Raw genomic sequence first — 18,333 nt, forward strand, 5'->3', positions numbered from 1 at the left:
ATTGTAATATCGATGTTTCTATCCTTTGACTGATTTAGTATGTGAATAATGCAGCCAAAACTGGTAGCAGCTTCATGCTTCATGTATCATTTGCAAATCCTGAAGCGCCTGTCTTTTCACGCCTTGCACAAGGGAAGTCTTGGAATGAAGTAAGATTTCAAGTTTTCTTGGGTTCTAAGTTTGTCAAGAAAACTATTTTTATAAATAGGAGCATACTTTCCTTAGTTCTTTTAAGTGTTATATTAGTGCTCTCATTAGCATTTGAAAAGTTAACAATAACAACAATCATAATAATTAGCAAGATAGTTGACTTCTATTTTTGAGATGGATACAATGCCTTTTGTTGTTCATGAAGCAAGTTTCCATCCGTATTGTTTATGAAGTCTTTTGAGGCCATACTGACGACAATTGCCTGGACAAGTAGCTACAATATAGATGAGGCTGTTCCATTTCTTAAGTAGGGTCTGAAGGGAGAAATTCAATGCGATCCCCAACATTGACATTATAAATATTTATTATTCAAGTTTTATGTCTCTTTGACTTTATTTCTGTTTATCTTTATGTCAAATATTGTTTTCGTTTCTGTTTTTATTAACTCATTGATGATCTAGTTCCTTTTTTTTTAAAAAAAAAAATTTGAATTAATTGTTTGCTTCCTTTTTGTCATTTCATTTAATTAATTTATTTTTTGTAACTGAAGGAGTGGAAAGGTAGAAGGTATATTTGAGTCAGAAACAATTTATTGCTTTTTAACTATTGGTTCTCAACCCAAAAAAAATAAAAAAATAAAAAAATAAAAAAGCAGAAGATGATGATAAATAGTTTATTGTAAATTTGTAATATCGACCATACAATAGTATTTACCACTGTCTTATATTTAAACTTTTGTATAAGTTTACGAAGGATTATCTACATATATACAGTAATATACTATCAACAAAACAAAGATGTATATACAAATGACACGACTTGTCAAGATGTAGACCCAACTTAATTTACTATAAAGAAAAATTGATTTAATTAATTACGTTAAAATAAGAATAGGTTTAGACTTTTTTTATGGGTAGTTTTATTTTTTATCTTTTTTGGTCTTCCACCTGGGTGTCTTGTTTGGTAATTAAAGTAACAGGCATTTTCTCTTCTAATAAAAGCTACTCCAGCTCTAACTCAAACCCAACTTTTGGCTACATAAAGTCTACCTTGTTGATATAGATAGTTTTATTTCAGGTCATAAGAAGAAAGAGACAAATTGAGAGAAGTTTTATTGGGTCTTTGAAATTGACTTTTTCGTATTGTATATGTATAGTTAGATCTCGTTTAATATAAAATGTTAATTTGATTATATATAATACATCCATACCAAACAATGATTTTGAATTCAATTTTTTCTATTTCAATATCATTAAAAATTAAATATAAATAAATAAACATTCCGTACGCGAGCTATTTAATAGTAACTTCTATCGTTTGGTAGGGTGGCGAAAGAAGAGGAAAGGCTAATTCAACTAAGGAGTGCCCAAAACTAAGAGCAAATGTTGGTTTCGACCTTTACCATTGCATTGTTTCGTTGATGTTTTCATTGTCTAAATTCTTTTAGACCCCTTTGGTAGGGGTATTAATAAATGGCCCTCATGCAGAAACTTCATTACGGGTGTTATTTTGTGTTTGTTTTCTAACCGAGTATAACACAATACGTGTGTGATAAGGAGGGAGCCATATAAAAAAGGAGAATACCAAGCATTACTATTTTTTTTTTCAATAATAATAATAATAATAATAATAATAATAATAAAAACAAGAAAAGCATGCATGCATGCAAAATATGTCCAAAACTCAACACCGTAGAATAGGTTTCACACAATTTATGAACCTCATGAACCTGATTCAGTCAAATTCCAGCACAACTTTCCCTGGAATATCCATTTTATCTTTTGCCTCATGAGCTTCTCTCACTTGAGTGATGGGAAATGTCTTCTCCACAGGTATTTTTAGCTTTCCTGCTTCGGTAAGCCTTCGAACCTCTTCTAACCCTAGTGCATCAACCCCCACGGAAAAGTGCGAGTATTCTATACCATCAAAAGAAAAAAAGATCAGTGTTAGAGATTGCTTAATACTACTGATAGGCATGTGTACAAGAACATAAGTGTAAATAGAAACCTCTGGTGAGTGCCAATAGGGACACATAATTTAAGTTGTGGTAGGGAGTACTAAATTACTCCACTGTGAGTTAAAAACGATTGCACTTACAGTTCATGTCCAACCACAACTGAAATGTAGAATCAAGCAATTATGCATTTATCATTTTACTTTTTTACCTATTCTATGGGAAATTAGGTAATCGATCTTCTTCTTCAATAGAAGAGGTGCAGCCATTGGAATCCCTAACCACATTCCATATCTATCTGAAGAGGTAATCACCCCATTCTACAACATGAGAAGAAAAAAATGGTTACGAATAAAGCCTCTAGAATCCTTTTGCACTAATTTCAAGCTTCCATATTGTACCTCAAGTTTCGTGTAGCGTCCACCTTTGTCCAAAACATTGATACCTATTTTTTCTGTCTTTGGTGCTCCAATGGTATCTATGACAACATCAAACCTCCCCTTTATAGCCAGTTTAATGTCCTGTAAATTAAAATTTGATATTTCATAGAAAGAGCTCTTTTCTTGAAATTAATTAATCAATTTCAATCAAGTTGATGATAAAAATAATCACATAGTGTGCAGTAAACTAAAAACATTATCACCTCAAGAACAGTATGGTCAACAGCCTGTTCAGCACCAGCTGCCAATATTCTATCTATACCATGACTTCCACTGGTAGCTGTAACATGACAGCCTGAAGCTACTGCAAGCTGAATTGCAGCCAAACCTACTGATCCTCCACCACCCAATACTAATACCCGGTCTCTGTGAAATTGAGATTATGAATGAAATAATTATGAGTGAGTACATCATTACTTTTACATGGAAAATATGACTTTCTCCTTGTAATGTCACAATTTTCATCATTGAACAAACTATAATAGGTATGACTATGACTGTTTTGAAGAGATTACAAAAGAGGCTACATATATATATATATATATATATATATATATATATATTTTTATTTTTTATTTATTTATTTATTTTTATTTTCTAAGAAAGGTTCAGCACATAATAGATATGATAATTAAAACTTGGAAAAAAGAGAATACATAATAAAAACTACTAGCAGAAATATCTAATTGATATAAGCATACCCCTTGCCAACACTTTCTAAAGCATTCCGTGCAGTCGCTGCAGCAAACGGAATGGCACATGCTTCCTATGAGACCACACACAAAAAAAAAAAAGATTAGAAAAAAAAAAAGAATAATAATAATAACGATTAAGAAAGTAAACCAAGTTTACTATAGTATAAATATATATATATATATATATATATATGAAATAGAAATATAAAATATTAGACATATACAAAAGCAAATTAATTACACTTACCACGTGTGTAATTGATGGTGGTTTTGTAGCAAGCTCATCTTCACTTAGAATGCAATAATCAGCCCATGTACCCCCTGAATAAGATGCACCAAAAACTTGTTGTCCAACTTTCAGTTTGCGGACTGAAGATCCTACTTTTGCAACTTCACCGCTAACATCGCTCCCCATGGTAAAAGGTAGAATATGTTTTAATATACTACCACCATAGCCTGATCGCAGCTGTAATCAACAACTATAAAATTATGTGCTGGAAAATACGTATTTAAACAAATAAATAAAACTCTCATTACGAAAGTTTAAAATCTAGCTAAATCTTTAAAAAACTAATCCAAACACCAAAAAAAAAATTAAAAAAAATAAAAATAAAAATTGTACAACTTACTCTTATGTCTAGGGAATTAATGGAGGCAGCATGAGTACGAACGAGTACTTCATTGGGCTCGAGAACACGAAGACGCTTATTATGCTGGAGCTCCAGCACCTCTGGCCCCCCAAAATATGACAAAACCACGGCTCTGGTCACCACGTCGGACTTTCGAGGAGGAGGATATCTAAGAAACCGCATCATCATCTTGCTGTTAGTGACGGAAGGCACAGACAGAAGAGAGAGATAATGTATGATGACGACGGCTAGGATCTTTTATTTACCGTATTTAAATTATATACATACATACATATATATATATATATATATATATATATATACATGGGTCAGCCTGTTAAGGATACAGATCTTCTGTTTCCAAAACTTTGTCCCCAATCCTGTCCAATTAATAAAAAATTGACACCTCATCCAAAATACCATTATATATTTTTTTCTGTTTTCACCGTTAAGTTATACTAACGGAAGTTTTTTTGTAGCTGCAAAACTCTAACTGGATCCACTTTATTGAAATTTAAAAATAAAGTCATTTATGATTCTTTTTCTTTTCTTTTCCTTTCTGTTCTTTTTTTTTTTTTTGGTTTCTCGTGCCATTCTCGTCGTTTTTCTCCCCTTCAACTGTAATTTGTATATTTTTTTAATTATTATTATACTAATCGAATCCCACTCATTAAAGTTTCAAAAAAGCCCTAAATCATTCTTCTTTTTTTCTTATTATTATTTTTTTATTTCTTGTGCAATCCCCTGCCAGTCTTCACTCTTTGATCCCGTAACTGTTATACTTTTTTTAATTACTATTATTTTTTTCTACCGTGCGGCAGCAACAGCCATTGAGGCTTCGTTCTCTATTTTTCTTTCTACCAGGCACTGCAGCAATTTCTTTCTCTAGTTTTTTCTGTCGTGAGGCACTGCAGCAACCATCAAATCGTACCTATCATTCTCGAAAAAAAAAAAACAGGTACCTTCTTTATTATAAATTAGAAACTTCATCAGTAGTTTTCGATAAGTGATTATTACTTTCTATATCAACATTCTTGATTATTTGCTTGAGTAAATTTATGTAATTATTATATTCAATATTGATTTCAATTTTATTTATATAATATTTAATCTAAACAATAGAAAAAACATATAAAATTTAATCATATATCTTTTTCATTTATGTGTTTCGTATGGTAATGCATCCATAAGAGGGTTTAAAATATGATATTGCATTCTTGCTATATTCTAATATTTTATAATAAATTAAAAAATTCTAGGCTTTAAAATATTATTCTTTTTTTATTTTGCTTTGATATTATATTTTCTTTTAATATAATTAAGCTTGTCATATATATATATATATATATATATATATATATATATCTATTTATACCGTTATTTTTAATTTTTATGATTCTAATTTTTTTCTTTATGATATTTAATTATAGTGCTGAAGATCATGGATAATGATAGTTATGTGAGTAAAGATATTAATATGTCATTGGAAGATGAAGGAAACATAACTGGTCAAGAAAAAATAGAAGTGATTCATTCTAAAATTTTGGATGAAATGATACCAAAAGTTGGAATGGAATTTAAAAGTGAAGATGAAGCTTATAACTTTTATAATGCTTATGCTTACAAGGTTGGTTTTGGCATTCGAAGGAGTAAGGGACATAACGATCAAAGTGGAAAGATGAAAAATAGAACTTTTTGTTGTTGTTGTGAAGGCTTTCGGGAAAAGGATAAACGAAATATTAATGATAAATCTCATCGTGCTGAAACAAGATTTGGTTGTTTAGCTAGAATGAAAATAAATTTGGATCAGACTGGTAAATATCGTATTACCGATTTCATTGCCCAACATACACATGTGACATCAACTCCTAGTAAAAGTCATTTGCATAGGTCTCAGAGGAAGTTAACTTTTGTCCAAGCAGCTGAAATAGATATAGCTGATAGTTCAGGAATTGCTCCTAAAGCAAGTTTGGCGTTAATGGCTAAGCGAGTAGGAGGATATTAAAATCTTGGATTTATTCGTGATGATTACAATAATTACTTGAAAACGAAAAGAACAATTCAAATGAAAGTAGGAGAGACAGGTGGTGTTTTGGAATACTTACAATCTATGCAATTGGAAGATCCTTACTTTTTTTATGCAATACAAGTGGATCAGGATGATTTGATAAGTAATATTTTTTGGGCAGATGCAAAAATGATGATTGCGTACTCTCATTTTGGTGATGTAGTTAGCTTTGATACAACTTATAGGAAAAATCAAAGTGGTCGACCTTTTGCTATGTTTCTAGGGGTGAATCACCATAAGCAAACTACTATATTTGGAGCTGCATTATTATACGATGAAAGTGCTGAAACATTTATCTGGTTGTTTGATACTTTTGTAAAGCAATGTCAGGTAAAAAGCCAAAAACTATTCTTACTAACCAAGATCCAGCAATGGCAAAAGCATTAACTTCTCAATGGCCGCAAACATGTCATCGGTTGTGTATATGGCACTTGTATCAAAATGCAGCAAAACATCTTAGTGGAGTTTTTGCCAAATTTTGAGAGTTTGCCAAAGATTTTAGTAGCTGCATATATGATTATGAAGAAGAACAAGAATTTTTTCTAGCTTGGAATGCAATGCTTGAGAAATATGATCTTAAAGATAATGATTGGCTTATACGAATGTTTGATTTGAGAAAGAAATGGGTATTGGTTTATGGCAGAGAGACTTTTTGTGCAGATATGACTACTACTCAACGGAGTGAGAGTATGAATAATGTGATTAAAAATTATGTCAGCTATCAACATAATTTATTGAGGTTCTTTGAGCATTTTCAAAGGTTAATTGAAGATCGTCGTTATGAAGAACTAAAGGCTGATTTCAAAGAGACTCAAAGTACTCCATCGTTATTGTTTCCAGTTGAAATTCTAAAAGATGCAGCAAGTATTTACACCCCAACAGTATTCAAGGTGTTCCAAGATGAGTTATGTAAGGCTTATGATTGTGCTATGCAAATATTTGATCATATTGGGACAGTGACGGAGTACAAACTTACCAATCATAAAAAACAATTTCAGCATACTGTTAGATACGATTTTTCTGATAACACAGTGATTTGCAGTTGTAGAAAGTTTGAGTTTACAGGAATTTTGTGCTCCCATGCTCTTAAAGTTATTTCTTCAAAGGATATAAAGAAAATTCCTATACAATATATATTGAAACGATGGACAAAATCTGCAAAGTTAGGAAATTCTGAATTTGTATTTGCAAATACAATAAATGAAGACCCTAAAGTAAGTTTGGCAAGACGTTATAAGGATCTGTGGAGATTGCAAACTCAAGTGGCAACGAAGGCAGCAGAAACAGAAGAAACATATAAAATTGCAAGAACCGCTCTTGCTAAGATTTTAGAAGATGTGGATGCATATTTAAAAGACAATAATATTGGAAAATCCATTTCTAAAATCATAGAGACTACAACCGTACCAAGTGCTAGTGAGAAGATTAAAGGAATTAAAAATAAGAAAAGAGTACGTGGAAAATCTACAAGGCCAAGAAATGCTCTTGAAAGGGTGCGAAAGAAGAAAAATGTTGCACTTGGAGAACCATCTCAGCAACAGTCACATGCTAGTGAAATAGCAGATAATAATGTAAGAATTCATGTTCAATTCAACAAACTTAGTTATTTCAATATTCCATTCAATGCGGTTATAATTATTATTAACCAAAATTTTGTCTGCATTATTTATATTAATATTTAATATATTTGCATATATTTTCACTTGCAGGTTTCTTCTAATTTTAATAGTCAAGATCTATTAAACTTGCCATTCAACATTGTGCCTGGATACCATGGTGATCAAGTAATACTATATTTTTAATTACATTTCATCTTTGTGGTTCATGCTTTATTTTTTTTATGGTAAAAATTATTAATATTATTTTATTTTCTTGTTTTTTATATATATTAAAATATTATATATACTAGGTTCGTAGTCATATTGCTTCAACAAATTTGATTCAGAATACAAGTATGTTGAATCTATTAGAACAGGTATTTCAAAAGATTATCAAATATATATATATATATATAAATTTTTTTTTTATTTTAAAGTTTGCATTATTTTTATAGGAAATGACATGTATTTGTGTGTCTTTTTGTAGGTGCATGCAATCCTCCAAGAACACCAATGTTTCGGATTCAATGACAATTATATCATTGATAATAATAAGAATATATAGAAGTTTGACACAGGGATATAGAAACATTGAAAATAAGTTTTATATTATTTGTTTTTACTATTGAGAATAAATTTTATATCATTTGTTTTTACTATTTAAAGCACTTTAGAAACATTTATTACATTTTTTTAGAGTTAAAAATAATATTCTTTTATATATATATATATATATATATATATATTTTTTTGATGAATAAAGTATTCTTTTATATTCGATGGTAGATGTGTTTTGTTAAAATTGTAAATTGATGTTTTTTTATATATAACATAACAGAAAGAAATTGCTGCAGTGCCTGGTAGAAAGAAAAATAGAGAAAGAAGCCTTAATGGCTGCTGCTGCTGCACGGTAGGGAAAAAAAATAATAATTAAAAAAGGTATAATAGTTAGAGTGAAGACTGGCAGGGGATTGCACAAAAAATAAATAAAAAATAAAAAATCAGAAAAAAAGAAGAATGATTTAGGGTTTTTTTGAAACTTTAATGAGTGGGATTCGATTGATATAATAATAATTAAAAAATATACAAGTTATAGTTGAAGGGGAGAAGAACGGCAAGAATGGCACAATAATTATAAAAAAAAAGAACAGAAAGGAAAAGAAAAAGAATGGTAGAGGACTTTATTTTTAAATTTTAATAAAGTGGGTCCAATTGGAGTTTTGCAGCCGCAAGAAAGCTTCCGTTAGTATAACTTAACGGTGAAAGACGTGAAAATAGAAAAAAATATATGATAGTATTTTAAATGAGATGTCAATTTTTTATTAGTGAGATAGAATTGGGGACAGAGTTTTGGAGACAAAAGATCTGTATCCGCCTGTTAAGACTCCTTATGTTGACAAAATCTCCTTCACCCGTTTGGATTTTTTTTTTAAATAATAATAATTTTATTTTTATTTTTATTAATTATTAAGAACAATAATTATACCTGTTGAGTTAAGCTTGTCTATGCTTTGATTTTGAATCTAATTGTCAATTCAATGGATAAAAACAAATTATTTTATCAATAAAAAATAAATTTGATAGATAAATAAATTCAATTTAAACATATGTTCAAATATATTTCAATATGTGTTAAAAAGGAAGCATATTACAAAGCTATGAGATTTAGGTCAGTTTTGGAGTGAAAAAATAATAATATTAATGTTACTAAAATATTGAATAAATAAATAATTTTATTTATTTCTTTAATTTATTAATTTATCCATATTTAAATCAATAATATTTTAATATGTATTATTTTGATAAATAAATTTATTTAATATTTTGATGAATATATTATGGATGAAAAAAATTATTTTTTTGCTATACCTTCTTTTATTAATTATTATATATAGAGATATTACTCAATCCTATTACTAAAATGTTTATACTATTGGATCTCTAACCATTACTTTGGAAAAGAGATCTATTGTGTTCTCTCGATCATTAGAAATTTGGCCCATTGCTTGTATTAGTAAACTCTAACATTTATCTTTTTCTATACAAGAGGATCTTAAGGTACGTCACACAAATTAATAAAAACTTTGTTTCTTCTCTATTGTCTCTCTATCTCTATTTTTCTATATATTCATTATATTGTTTTTTTTTTCCCCCCTTTATAACAGTTATATATGATTTTTAACAAATATGTTTTTCTTGTTTTATTTTTTAATTTATGTATGATAGACTTTTATTTTTTCTTTCTTTTCTTTTTCTTTTCTTATAATTATGAATATGTTTTTAAATCATGTTCTTGAATATTGACTTTGGGTAGCTAGATTGACTTAAAATTGTTTTTTTTTTTTTTGGGTTTTTGCTACACATATATATACATTGGATCAAATATGTACATTGAAATTGTACCATTCCATGCAATCTTAATAAGCACGTATCTGATCATATGAAAATATATATTATGTATAAAAGCATATTGTATGACTGCAAGAGTAGCTATATATATGTAGCGACATAGAAAACTAATTGAATCTGGAAAAAAGAGGAATTTGGTATAGAAAGGGAAAGGAATTTGGTATAGAAAGGGAAGTGGATAGATTGTTTCATGATCAAGGTTTTTTTTTTTTTTTTTTTTTTTAATAATTGGAATATTCAACTTACCTGCTCTCTCTTTACAAATCTCTTGTCAGATTGGAAACTTCCAGGATTGCCATATTGAATTAGGTTGAAAAATCTTTTAATTTTATGCTCTTGGTCAGTTAATTTGATCATAACGTATAAACTAATTTATGATCGACAAGAAAATAATTTGCTGGTAAGTTAAGATTGTGAAGAAATGATTTATCCAATTTAAGTTGATTTACAAGTTATATTAAACCTAGGTGGAACAATTCAAATCCACGTGGCAGTATTCTAACGCTGAGTTGGCCAATTAGCAATTCAGCTTGTAAAGGAAAAAGGATAAGAAGATACCATTTTTGGGCTATGTCCCACTTGCTATCGGATACAACACAACAATAAATATACATGGACATGAAAGAGGGCCAGCTTCCAATGTGCCCAAAAAACTGAACATGGAAAAAAGAAAATGGAAAGGAAAACACAAAACCTAGACAACGAGGCTATGGTCTGTACAAAAGAGCTCACAAGTAATGGATTTCCTTTTTAAGACCACGATCAATTTGTCAAAATTTTTTTTTTTTTTTTGGGGTAAATATTCAATTTATAAAATTGTTCCACTAGAGAAGGGGATTTTAATGGTTCCCTTGGATAGATGGGAAGGAAGACCAATATTTTCTACCTTGGATGTACTTTCTAATGACTCTAGCGATCTTGAAGCTTGGAGGGCCATCTCGGCATGAAGTTGGAGACATGTCATAGCCATCTGAAATTTTAATATGTATATTAGGACCTTATAATAGTAAAGCAAATGAATCAAATATAGATTTTTCAAAAAAATATAAGTATATCAGCATAATTTTGAGTCTGTATCAGGCAATAGAAGGCAATAAAAGAAAACAAGGTGATATGAAAATAAATGTAAGCTCTGATAATGGTCAAGAAATGGTTTCCTGTAAAGCTGTTCTTATAACTAATAAAATAAGCAGTAGTATAATTAGAAAGCTAAGTAAAAATGAAAAACATGCATAAATTTTAAATTCTGGACCTTTATGGATAGAATTACTTGCTTACCGTATAGCATTCTCTATCTGTGTCTGATTCAGCCACATGAAGAGCCCAACTGCGAATCCATTCAAGCCCTTTCGAAATTTCAAGATTTCCTTCAACTAAGGAAGATGCTACAGAAGAGGGATGTAGAGACACCAATATGCATGAAGCTGCGAAAAGGACTGCTCTTCTAACATAGGCTTCTTTGTGATGGCATATGGCCCTACATAATGTTAAAACCAAGGCAATCAGTACAGAGTTTTTTGGGCACAGATTATGCTGTTTTTCAGTTTATTACCTTGAGCTAAGCATATCTAGAAGAGAAGGGGCCAGTGAAGATGCTTCTGGATGCATGGCCACGCATTTGATACAAACACCAAGCATGTAGATGAGTTTCCCTAAGACAATAAAATCTCTATCAAGCAAGTCAACACCATGCCTTTTCTTATCAAAGCCCTGCATGGCAGGCAGCATAAATGCTGCTGCATACATTGGAAACTTATTTTGAGACCATTCTATTTGATTGTTTTGCATATTTGATGTTCGTAGGTTCCATTTGCGTGTTTTTCCTTTTTTGATCTGACCAGGTTTTGAAGGAAGTTCCCTCTCGTAACGATTTGACCAGTTTAGTAACGTTCCTGTTTCTGAAATCTCTTTCCAGGAACCAGCTCCTGGAGGCCCTATGTCACTAGGCAAAAACCAGGCTTGTGTCTCTGATAAGGTTGATATGAGGGCCCTGGTCTGATGTTTTGATTTCAGAGTTTTAGCATAAGCAAGCTCCTGAGCAGCATTGGTCATGACATCGAGTATCATTATCCGTTGACTGATATCAACATTAGGTGAATATAGTAGTTTATTTAAAGTTTCAAGGGATTCAAAAGGACATGTGGCAAGCAAAGCAACCAATGTTTTTTGCCTCTTGTCTTCGGCTGATTCTTCCTCACCTTCTACAGCCAAGTCAGAGCAACGAACCTGTACAAGAGTACGGACAAGATCACTTGCTACATGCCTCAGTTCATCAGGTGATGCTCGCACAAGTTTTTCAGCAACATCTAGAGCCTTCTCCACCTGCAATATAATGCAAGTGTAACTATCTAAAAAACATAACTTTTTTCGGCACAAATAACTGGATGAACTGCATGGAGTTGCATCATATCCAATTAAACTGGGTAATCCAACAATTTATGTCTTAGCTATTTCTTCCCAAATGTTTTATTGGCTTACAAAAAGGAATGCTATTATCCCAGCTTGTACAAAATGCTTACCAAAAGGGATCGGACAAGTTGCCTCAAATAGCTCAGAATACCAAAAAATGAAGATAAAAAGTATATTCATGGAAGAAAATTTGGAAACAAAAATGATAAATAAATAAAGATGACTTACCCCTTCAGCATCATCAGGTTTCCGTAATGCCCCAACCACATCAACTAAATGTGAAAAGTTTCTTTTTAAATCTGTGTCATCATCAGACAAGTCATATGGTTGTAAAGAGGAGTCACTCGAGGTATCTGAATTCTCACTATCATTATCATTGTCATCTTTGTCAGAGATTGATTCATAGTTTAGAGTAACTGGATCAATAATCTCATCTGGATCAACAAACTTATATTCAGATACTTTCTTAGTTTTACTCTTAAATTTAGTGCCTCTCCCATCATCTGCTGTGTAGTTCAAGTCCTTTTCCAGCATTATGGTAGCAGATGTTTTAACATCAATAGCTTTCTTGGAAGAATCAGTGGTTCCCAGAGTCCTTTCCTTAGAGTTAATCAACCCCAACTCCCAGTCAATAGTCTCCCCAATGCAGCTGTCATCAAGGTATAGAGGATTATTTGGATCAATAACTCTAGAGAACATTAAAGCAACATTGCTGGCCGTTTTTCGAACTAAATGATTAGGGCTCTCCAACCTACCTGCCAGCAGAAAGACGAAGTTATAAAATACAAACCAGTCACATTGCAAGATACTTATTAAGAGTAAGGAAGAAGAAAATTACAGCCGACTCCTTGAAGAATCGAGTGCATCACATCCTTAGCCTCATCTAGTTCCTCTTTAGACGTCATCTCCAGGGAGAGGCCAACAGCTGCAGATACATCTAAATTACAAGATTAAGGGGCAACAGAATCCAAAAAGAAGTGCAAAGAGGATTAAAGCCTTTTTAAAGCAACAGAAAGTCTTGCAGAATAGGCTGGAATATGTTTGTTATAACTACTATTGAAGCTCCTACAACTTACCCCATTATAGAATTACCAAAAACTAGCAATAATCCTGTAAACACTACTAGTAGCTTCAGAATAAAGGAATGAGAAAGGATACAAGTTTGCTGCTCCATGGTGGCTGTTTGCACAAATTCCCTTTTAGACCAGACAGCTACCAGACGCTGCAAGGTCTCCAAGAAATTGCGGGTCTTATGACCTTTTGAAAGTGAATTTGCAACAGGTGGGCATTCAAGCACAGAAAATTGAAGGATCCATCGCAGGCTACGAACAGGAAATACTTTCCAAAGTAAAAATTTGTCAACAAACATGGACCTGACAGGAAAGGAAACGTCAAAACTACCAAAAGAAGTTATTAGTAGCACTTGGTCATAACACTAAGGGGTGACAACTGTCCACTTGATCATAAGAGTGGTGGAAAAAAAAGGGGGGAAAAAAAAAAAAGATAACTACGCTCACTGACCTTATTGAAGGCTGATGTTCAAAAATTCGATGAAAAAGTAACCAAAGAATCCAGTAAGCTTCAACATCACTTGCAGATCCAGTTGCAAGGTTCTGCAAAAGCTGCTCAGACATTCTTTCTACAGCATATGAATCTTTGATTGCTTGCATTAAATTCAACCAAAATTGGGAACTAGGGTTCGACTCAAAATCATCAGAGAGAAGTAGATTAACAGTTGATGATAATAAGCTCCGGACTTGTGTAATGATCCTTGGGGTTATTTCGCTTAAAAGCACATCTGCAGAAAAAAGAAAAACACTTTGGTTGAAATTTCCAGGCATCCTTCTTGACAGGACAAAGCAAGAAAATTCCCAACCAATATTAATCTCAGTACAATATTAATTGAGAAAACATGAGTGGCTCCTCCATTTGATGGATATGAGTAACTTGTATGGAAGAGTGACTTTTTCAGAAAAGAAGTAGCAGAACTAGAATTCATTTCTTTCTAGCAAAAGTGTATATATATATATATAAATATATATATTTTTTGTGTAAATGCATAGATTAAATGTAAGGATTTTCCATTATGTTAGGTTATAATAGTTACCTACAGATCCACGTCGACAGATACGTGCAAATATTTCACCAACAAATAACAACAAGGTACCATCCATGTCATTTTTATCTGAAATGGCTCCTTTATTCAATAGATTCATATTGCGTTCTTCTGCTAGAGAAAGAAGCTGTATGGTAATCTGTTTGAAGAACAAACTATGGTAATCTGGTGAGGAATAAACAAATAAAGGAAGCAATAATAAAAGTTTGACATGATAAATATCATATCACTAACTCCATCTCAATGACAGTTAACAGAAAGCCAGAAAGTTTATAACAGAACACAACTCTGTTTATCATCTTAGCCAAAACATGTGAAAGCAAAATCTCAAGCACCAAAATACACGAACCCACACAGTTAAGCACTTAAGATAAAAAGGATACTGTGATGAAAGTGAGGCTGGGGCTCTTAATCGTGCTTTGTCAGGTACAGATGTGACAATCTGTGCTACCCTAGATAAAGCTGGCTTGAAATAATCACGGGAAGAATTTTGAGAATGGCCAGAACCACCAAATTCCTTTGCCATCTGCAGCACCCCATCATTTTCAAGCAAGCAGAGTACGAGTAACCTTGGTAGTGATAAAATAAAAATGAGACTGAAAGTTAGATATTTATTATGCTTCAAATTATATATCACAAAAGCATATACTAAAATAGTGAAATTATTGAACATTTCTGTTCCATTCATACAATGCAATGCCTATAGCATGACTCTCTCACACATTTGCCACAATAAGAATAGAAGCACGTTCAAAACATAGGACTGCATCAGCATAAAAAAAAGAAAGGTATTTGCACCAGATAACTTCGGCTACTCAAAGTATGTTTACCAAATACAATTGTGAATTCAAGGAGCAGCATTAAATCAATATCTCATGCATACCTTTCAGCATTGGAGTTGATAGCATTAACATCAACATCATCACTTCCACTCTGCTGTAGACAAGGAACTAAGGTCTGAACAACCTCGGATGCAAGCCCATTGACGAAAAACACATCATAGACATGTTTACGAGCCGAAAAGGGGAAACAAGCAAGCCAATTGGAAGCAACATCTGCATATTACAGAAATTTATACAGGACATAAGAAGCCTTAAAGTCAGAATTCATGAAACAAGAATATCATCAAAGAAATTTACCACGCAAAAGGACGCGAGCAATTGAAGGAAATGCAGCTCCTCTGTAGAATGCCTGCCACCACTCTGTTCTCTCATCTGCTGTGGGAACCTTGGCACTAAGTACCTGTAAAAGCACAAACACAAGTATAAAAGACATGGAATCGAAAATGAACATAAAACTACAAACAGAATTGCTTGCGAGATTTCGAATGTCCATGAATCAATCTGAAAGCACACCTGCTCTCTGTACCGCTTATCAATACTACCTGAAATTTCACAATTCGTTTTTCAGTTTTTCCATCAAAATCTACACAGCAAAAACTATACATGTTCGAATTAGAATTGAAATATATGATCTTTCCAAACTCTATATATTAAAAGAAACTACACAGAACATTTTCCCGCTGATTTTGTTCCCAAAAATTTAATTAAAGAAAGAAAAATTTTACCAGTTTTGTCGGTTATTTAGTAAACAAAGCAAAAAAAAAAAAAAGAAAAAACTATTATTATACGATTTCTCAGCAACCAAACAACCGGTATCACAAACTCAGAAATCTTGAAATTTTTGTTCACAAAAAGCTACGGTTAAAACCATTAAAAAGATAGTAAAGCGAAGAAGTGAGAAGCGGGAGATTGAGAATGAGACCTGAGAGAAGAGAGGTATCGAGAGGAAAAAGGAGGTTAGCGATGGAGTGAAGCGCGCAAATGACTTGGTCGACGTGTTTGGCCTTGTTTATGCCGGAGATTACTTCTCCGACCTTCTCAAGGACTTGTGCTTCTACTTCTCTCTTTCTCTTTGCTCCGTCTTCCTCCTCCATGCTCGGTCTCAGAAACTTGTTCTCTGGCAGCAAAATTTCTGTTTCCAAAAGCAAGCAATTTTTTTGTTCGTTTTATTTATTTATTTATTTTGATTAATTACACTTGATACTTCTAATATCATTAGATCCTCGATTTAAAAACCCACCAGATTAACCCTCTATTTTACCACCAAAAAAAAAAAAAAAAAAAAAGAAAAAGAAAAAAGAAAAAACTCTCTATTTAAAAAAAAAAAAATTTCTTAATATCAGTCTACAAAAAATTATGTTTAAAATCTTACAGTTAATTTATGTTGTGTAAAAACTAAAAAAAAAAGGTTTTTTTTTTTTTTAAAAAAAAAAAACTAAAAAAAAGGTCCCAATTCATACTTCATAAGTGCATTAGTAGTTAAGAATTATGATTATTAAAAGTTTATAAAATGTTCAATTTGCTCCAATAAAAAATAAAGGGTTCAATAGGATGAATTTAAAAAGTTAAGATTTAAATTGTACCATACTAAAATAAAAGGGGAAAAAAGAAGAAGAAAAAATTCTACATTTGCAAATTTTATTTCTCATCAAATAACAAAATCGAAGAGATCGTTAGAAGTCCCGTAAATTCTCACATTGATATCTTAGCAAACTGTTTATGCTAATAGACATTTTTCTATGTACTTTCGTTATAATTCTTAATATGATTTTCTTTGCTCATTGTTAAAGACAATAAATAGTGAAATTTTGATATATAATAACTGAATCAGATACTAAATCAATGATAATCTTAATTATTGGTTGGTAAAATCAGAATTATTATAGTGGTTGTGGACAATATTTGTATAAAAAACTTTGATCTCAATATTATATATAAAATTTTTCCAAAATACTTGTCCACAACCACTGTAATAATCCTAATTAGGACCCCCGAAAGAAAAACCACTATGATAATCGTAATTAGACCCCCAGATTAACATATAGTTTATTGGTGCAAAGGAATATGACCAACTTCTGAATGTTTTGATCTGAGTCTACGTGGACCTGCAAGGACAGTTGCTATCACGATCCTGGTTTCATACGCACTAGTTTCCTGAGTGATTTGTGGCCAAACACCGTGTATGCATTTGGAGATTCTATCATTTCGGTGCATACACTATAAGTTGTATGATATGTGGCATATCATGGTTTTTCAGAAAGGTTATTGGTTGGGACATCGTTTACCAGGTGGTTGGGTACTTCAGTGGTCTGGAGCAGACTTTATTCATCCAAATCATCCCCATATCCTGGACAGAAATCGCTATAGCTTGTTATAGTATTTGGGTGACATGGGAAGGTATTATTGACAAAAGTCAAATTTATTCATTTTCTATTAGTATTAGTTAGTAGTTTGCTACTCACCTTATACTATGGCATAAAATGCAATTTTGCTGTAATTACGGTGATAACCTATTATTACTGAGCCTGACATCGCTCATAGATTTTATATTGTACATATACGTTATGGAATGTGTACTTAGATTGACTTACACTAATGCTCAAGTTTATGGATACTGGCATAAAGTTCAGGTGCTTGGCAATAGTTGCTAGAGTTGCTGTGCTTGATTTGCAGATATAAGATTAAACATTTCCTGTTTATGTCTTTCAGGCAAAGCAAGACGGTTCAAATGAGTATGGTGAATATTAGCCAAGTTCACTTTGCACTAGAGACCAACTCATCAAAGACTTCATAAACTATGACAATTTTCCACATTGGAGATTTACCATATGCAAATCGGTTTATCTCAGTGGGACCAATTTCCATCACAAGTGGAGGCAATTTCATCAACCAAGCCTTATATAATTGCAACGTTAAATTTGTGTGAAAAATATTGGTCAATATTAATGCATGTTTCGCCCTGCTAGGTTGAGGTGTTACTTTTTGATGATACTGGTTGGCGAATCTAGATTTGGTTCTTGACA

The 18,333-nt window shown here is 32.0% G+C and overlaps 4 protein-coding genes across 5 annotated transcripts; 2 read left to right on the forward strand and 2 right to left on the reverse strand.

Moving 5' to 3' along the window:
* Positions 1 to 1,833: 1,833 nt before the first annotated feature.
* LOC125422584 (uncharacterized) lies at positions 1,834 to 4,051 on the reverse strand. Its single transcript, XM_048474648.2, has 7 exons — positions 3,869 to 4,051; positions 3,487 to 3,705; positions 3,246 to 3,310; positions 2,748 to 2,910; positions 2,506 to 2,625; positions 2,316 to 2,424; positions 1,834 to 2,066 (listed from the first exon to the last, which is right to left on the reverse strand). Exons 1-7 carry the CDS (start codon positions 4,049 to 4,051, stop codon positions 1,885 to 1,887), a joined length of 1,041 nt encoding a protein of 346 aa, XP_048330605.2. The 3' UTR covers positions 1,834 to 1,884.
* Positions 4,052 to 5,309: 1,258 nt separating this feature from the next.
* Positions 5,310 to 5,873, forward strand: LOC132800706 (protein FAR1-RELATED SEQUENCE 5-like). Its single transcript, XM_060814941.1, has one exon. The coding sequence runs from the start codon at positions 5,310 to 5,312 to the stop codon at positions 5,871 to 5,873; it is 564 nt and encodes a 187-aa protein (XP_060670924.1).
* Positions 5,874 to 6,065: 192 nt separating this feature from the next.
* Positions 6,066 to 8,099, forward strand: LOC107435597 (protein FAR1-RELATED SEQUENCE 9-like). Its single transcript, XM_060814942.1, has 4 exons — positions 6,066 to 6,266; positions 6,422 to 7,507; positions 7,646 to 7,720; positions 8,022 to 8,099. Exons 1-4 carry the CDS (start codon positions 6,066 to 6,068, stop codon positions 8,097 to 8,099), a joined length of 1,440 nt encoding a protein of 479 aa, XP_060670925.1.
* A 2,389-nt stretch (positions 8,100 to 10,488) lies between these two features.
* Positions 10,489 to 16,498, reverse strand: LOC107418195 (uncharacterized). 2 transcript variants are annotated; one of them, XM_016026873.4, is made up of 13 exons: positions 16,233 to 16,498; positions 15,824 to 15,852; positions 15,608 to 15,710; positions 15,352 to 15,523; positions 14,852 to 15,037; positions 14,460 to 14,623; positions 13,874 to 14,150; positions 13,511 to 13,725; positions 13,191 to 13,289; positions 12,581 to 13,107; positions 11,496 to 12,265; positions 11,222 to 11,420; positions 10,489 to 10,913 (listed from the first exon to the last, which is right to left on the reverse strand). In XM_016026873.4, exons 1-13 carry the CDS (start codon positions 16,402 to 16,404, stop codon positions 10,752 to 10,754), a joined length of 3,075 nt encoding a protein of 1,024 aa, XP_015882359.3. In that variant the 5' UTR covers positions 16,405 to 16,498; the 3' UTR covers positions 10,489 to 10,751. The 2 variants fall into 2 exon arrangements, with proteins under 2 accessions (XP_015882359.3, XP_060670509.1); XM_060814526.1 differs by lacking the exon at positions 14,852 to 15,037.
* Between the last annotated feature and the right edge of the window lie 1,835 nt (positions 16,499 to 18,333).

This window comes from Ziziphus jujuba, chromosome 2 (assembly GCF_031755915.1).
Source record: "Ziziphus jujuba cultivar Dongzao chromosome 2, ASM3175591v1".
Taxonomy (NCBI): Eukaryota; Viridiplantae; Streptophyta; class Magnoliopsida; order Rosales; family Rhamnaceae; genus Ziziphus; species Ziziphus jujuba.

Bases quoted from the DNA above. Each gene is read 5' to 3' on its own strand.
- LOC125422584 (XM_048474648.2), bottom strand. From the start codon at position 4,051: ATGCGGTTTCTTAGATATCCTCCTCCTCGAAAGTCCGACGTGGTGACC. The intron at 2,626-2,747 runs GTGATAATGTTT...TTTAATTTACAG, and splicing joins TTGACCATACTGTTCTTGAG to GACATTAAACTGGCTATAAA. The intron at 2,067-2,315 runs GTAAAAAAGTAA...TTGATGGTATAG, and splicing joins CCTAATTTCCCATAGAATAG to AATACTCGCACTTTTCCGTG.
- LOC132800706 (XM_060814941.1), top strand. From the start codon at position 5,310: ATGGATAATGATAGTTATGTGAGTAAAGATATTAATATGTCATTGGAA.
- LOC107435597 (XM_060814942.1), top strand. From the start codon at position 6,066: ATGATGATTGCGTACTCTCATTTTGGTGATGTAGTTAGCTTTGATACA. The intron at 6,267-6,421 runs GTAAAAAGCCAA...AAATTTTGAGAG, and splicing joins CTTTTGTAAAGCAATGTCAG to TTTGCCAAAGATTTTAGTAG. The intron at 7,508-7,645 runs GTAAGAATTCAT...TTTCACTTGCAG, and splicing joins GTGAAATAGCAGATAATAAT to GTTTCTTCTAATTTTAATAG.
- LOC107418195 (XM_016026873.4), bottom strand. From the start codon at position 16,404: ATGGAGGAGGAAGACGGAGCAAAGAGAAAGAGAGAAGTAGAAGCACAA. The intron at 15,853-16,232 runs GTCTCATTCTCA...GTGAAATTTCAG, and splicing joins CGATACCTCTCTTCTCTCAG to GTAGTATTGATAAGCGGTAC. The intron at 13,108-13,190 runs GTAATTTTCTTC...TTCTGCTGGCAG, and splicing joins GATTCTTCAAGGAGTCGGCT to GTAGGTTGGAGAGCCCTAAT.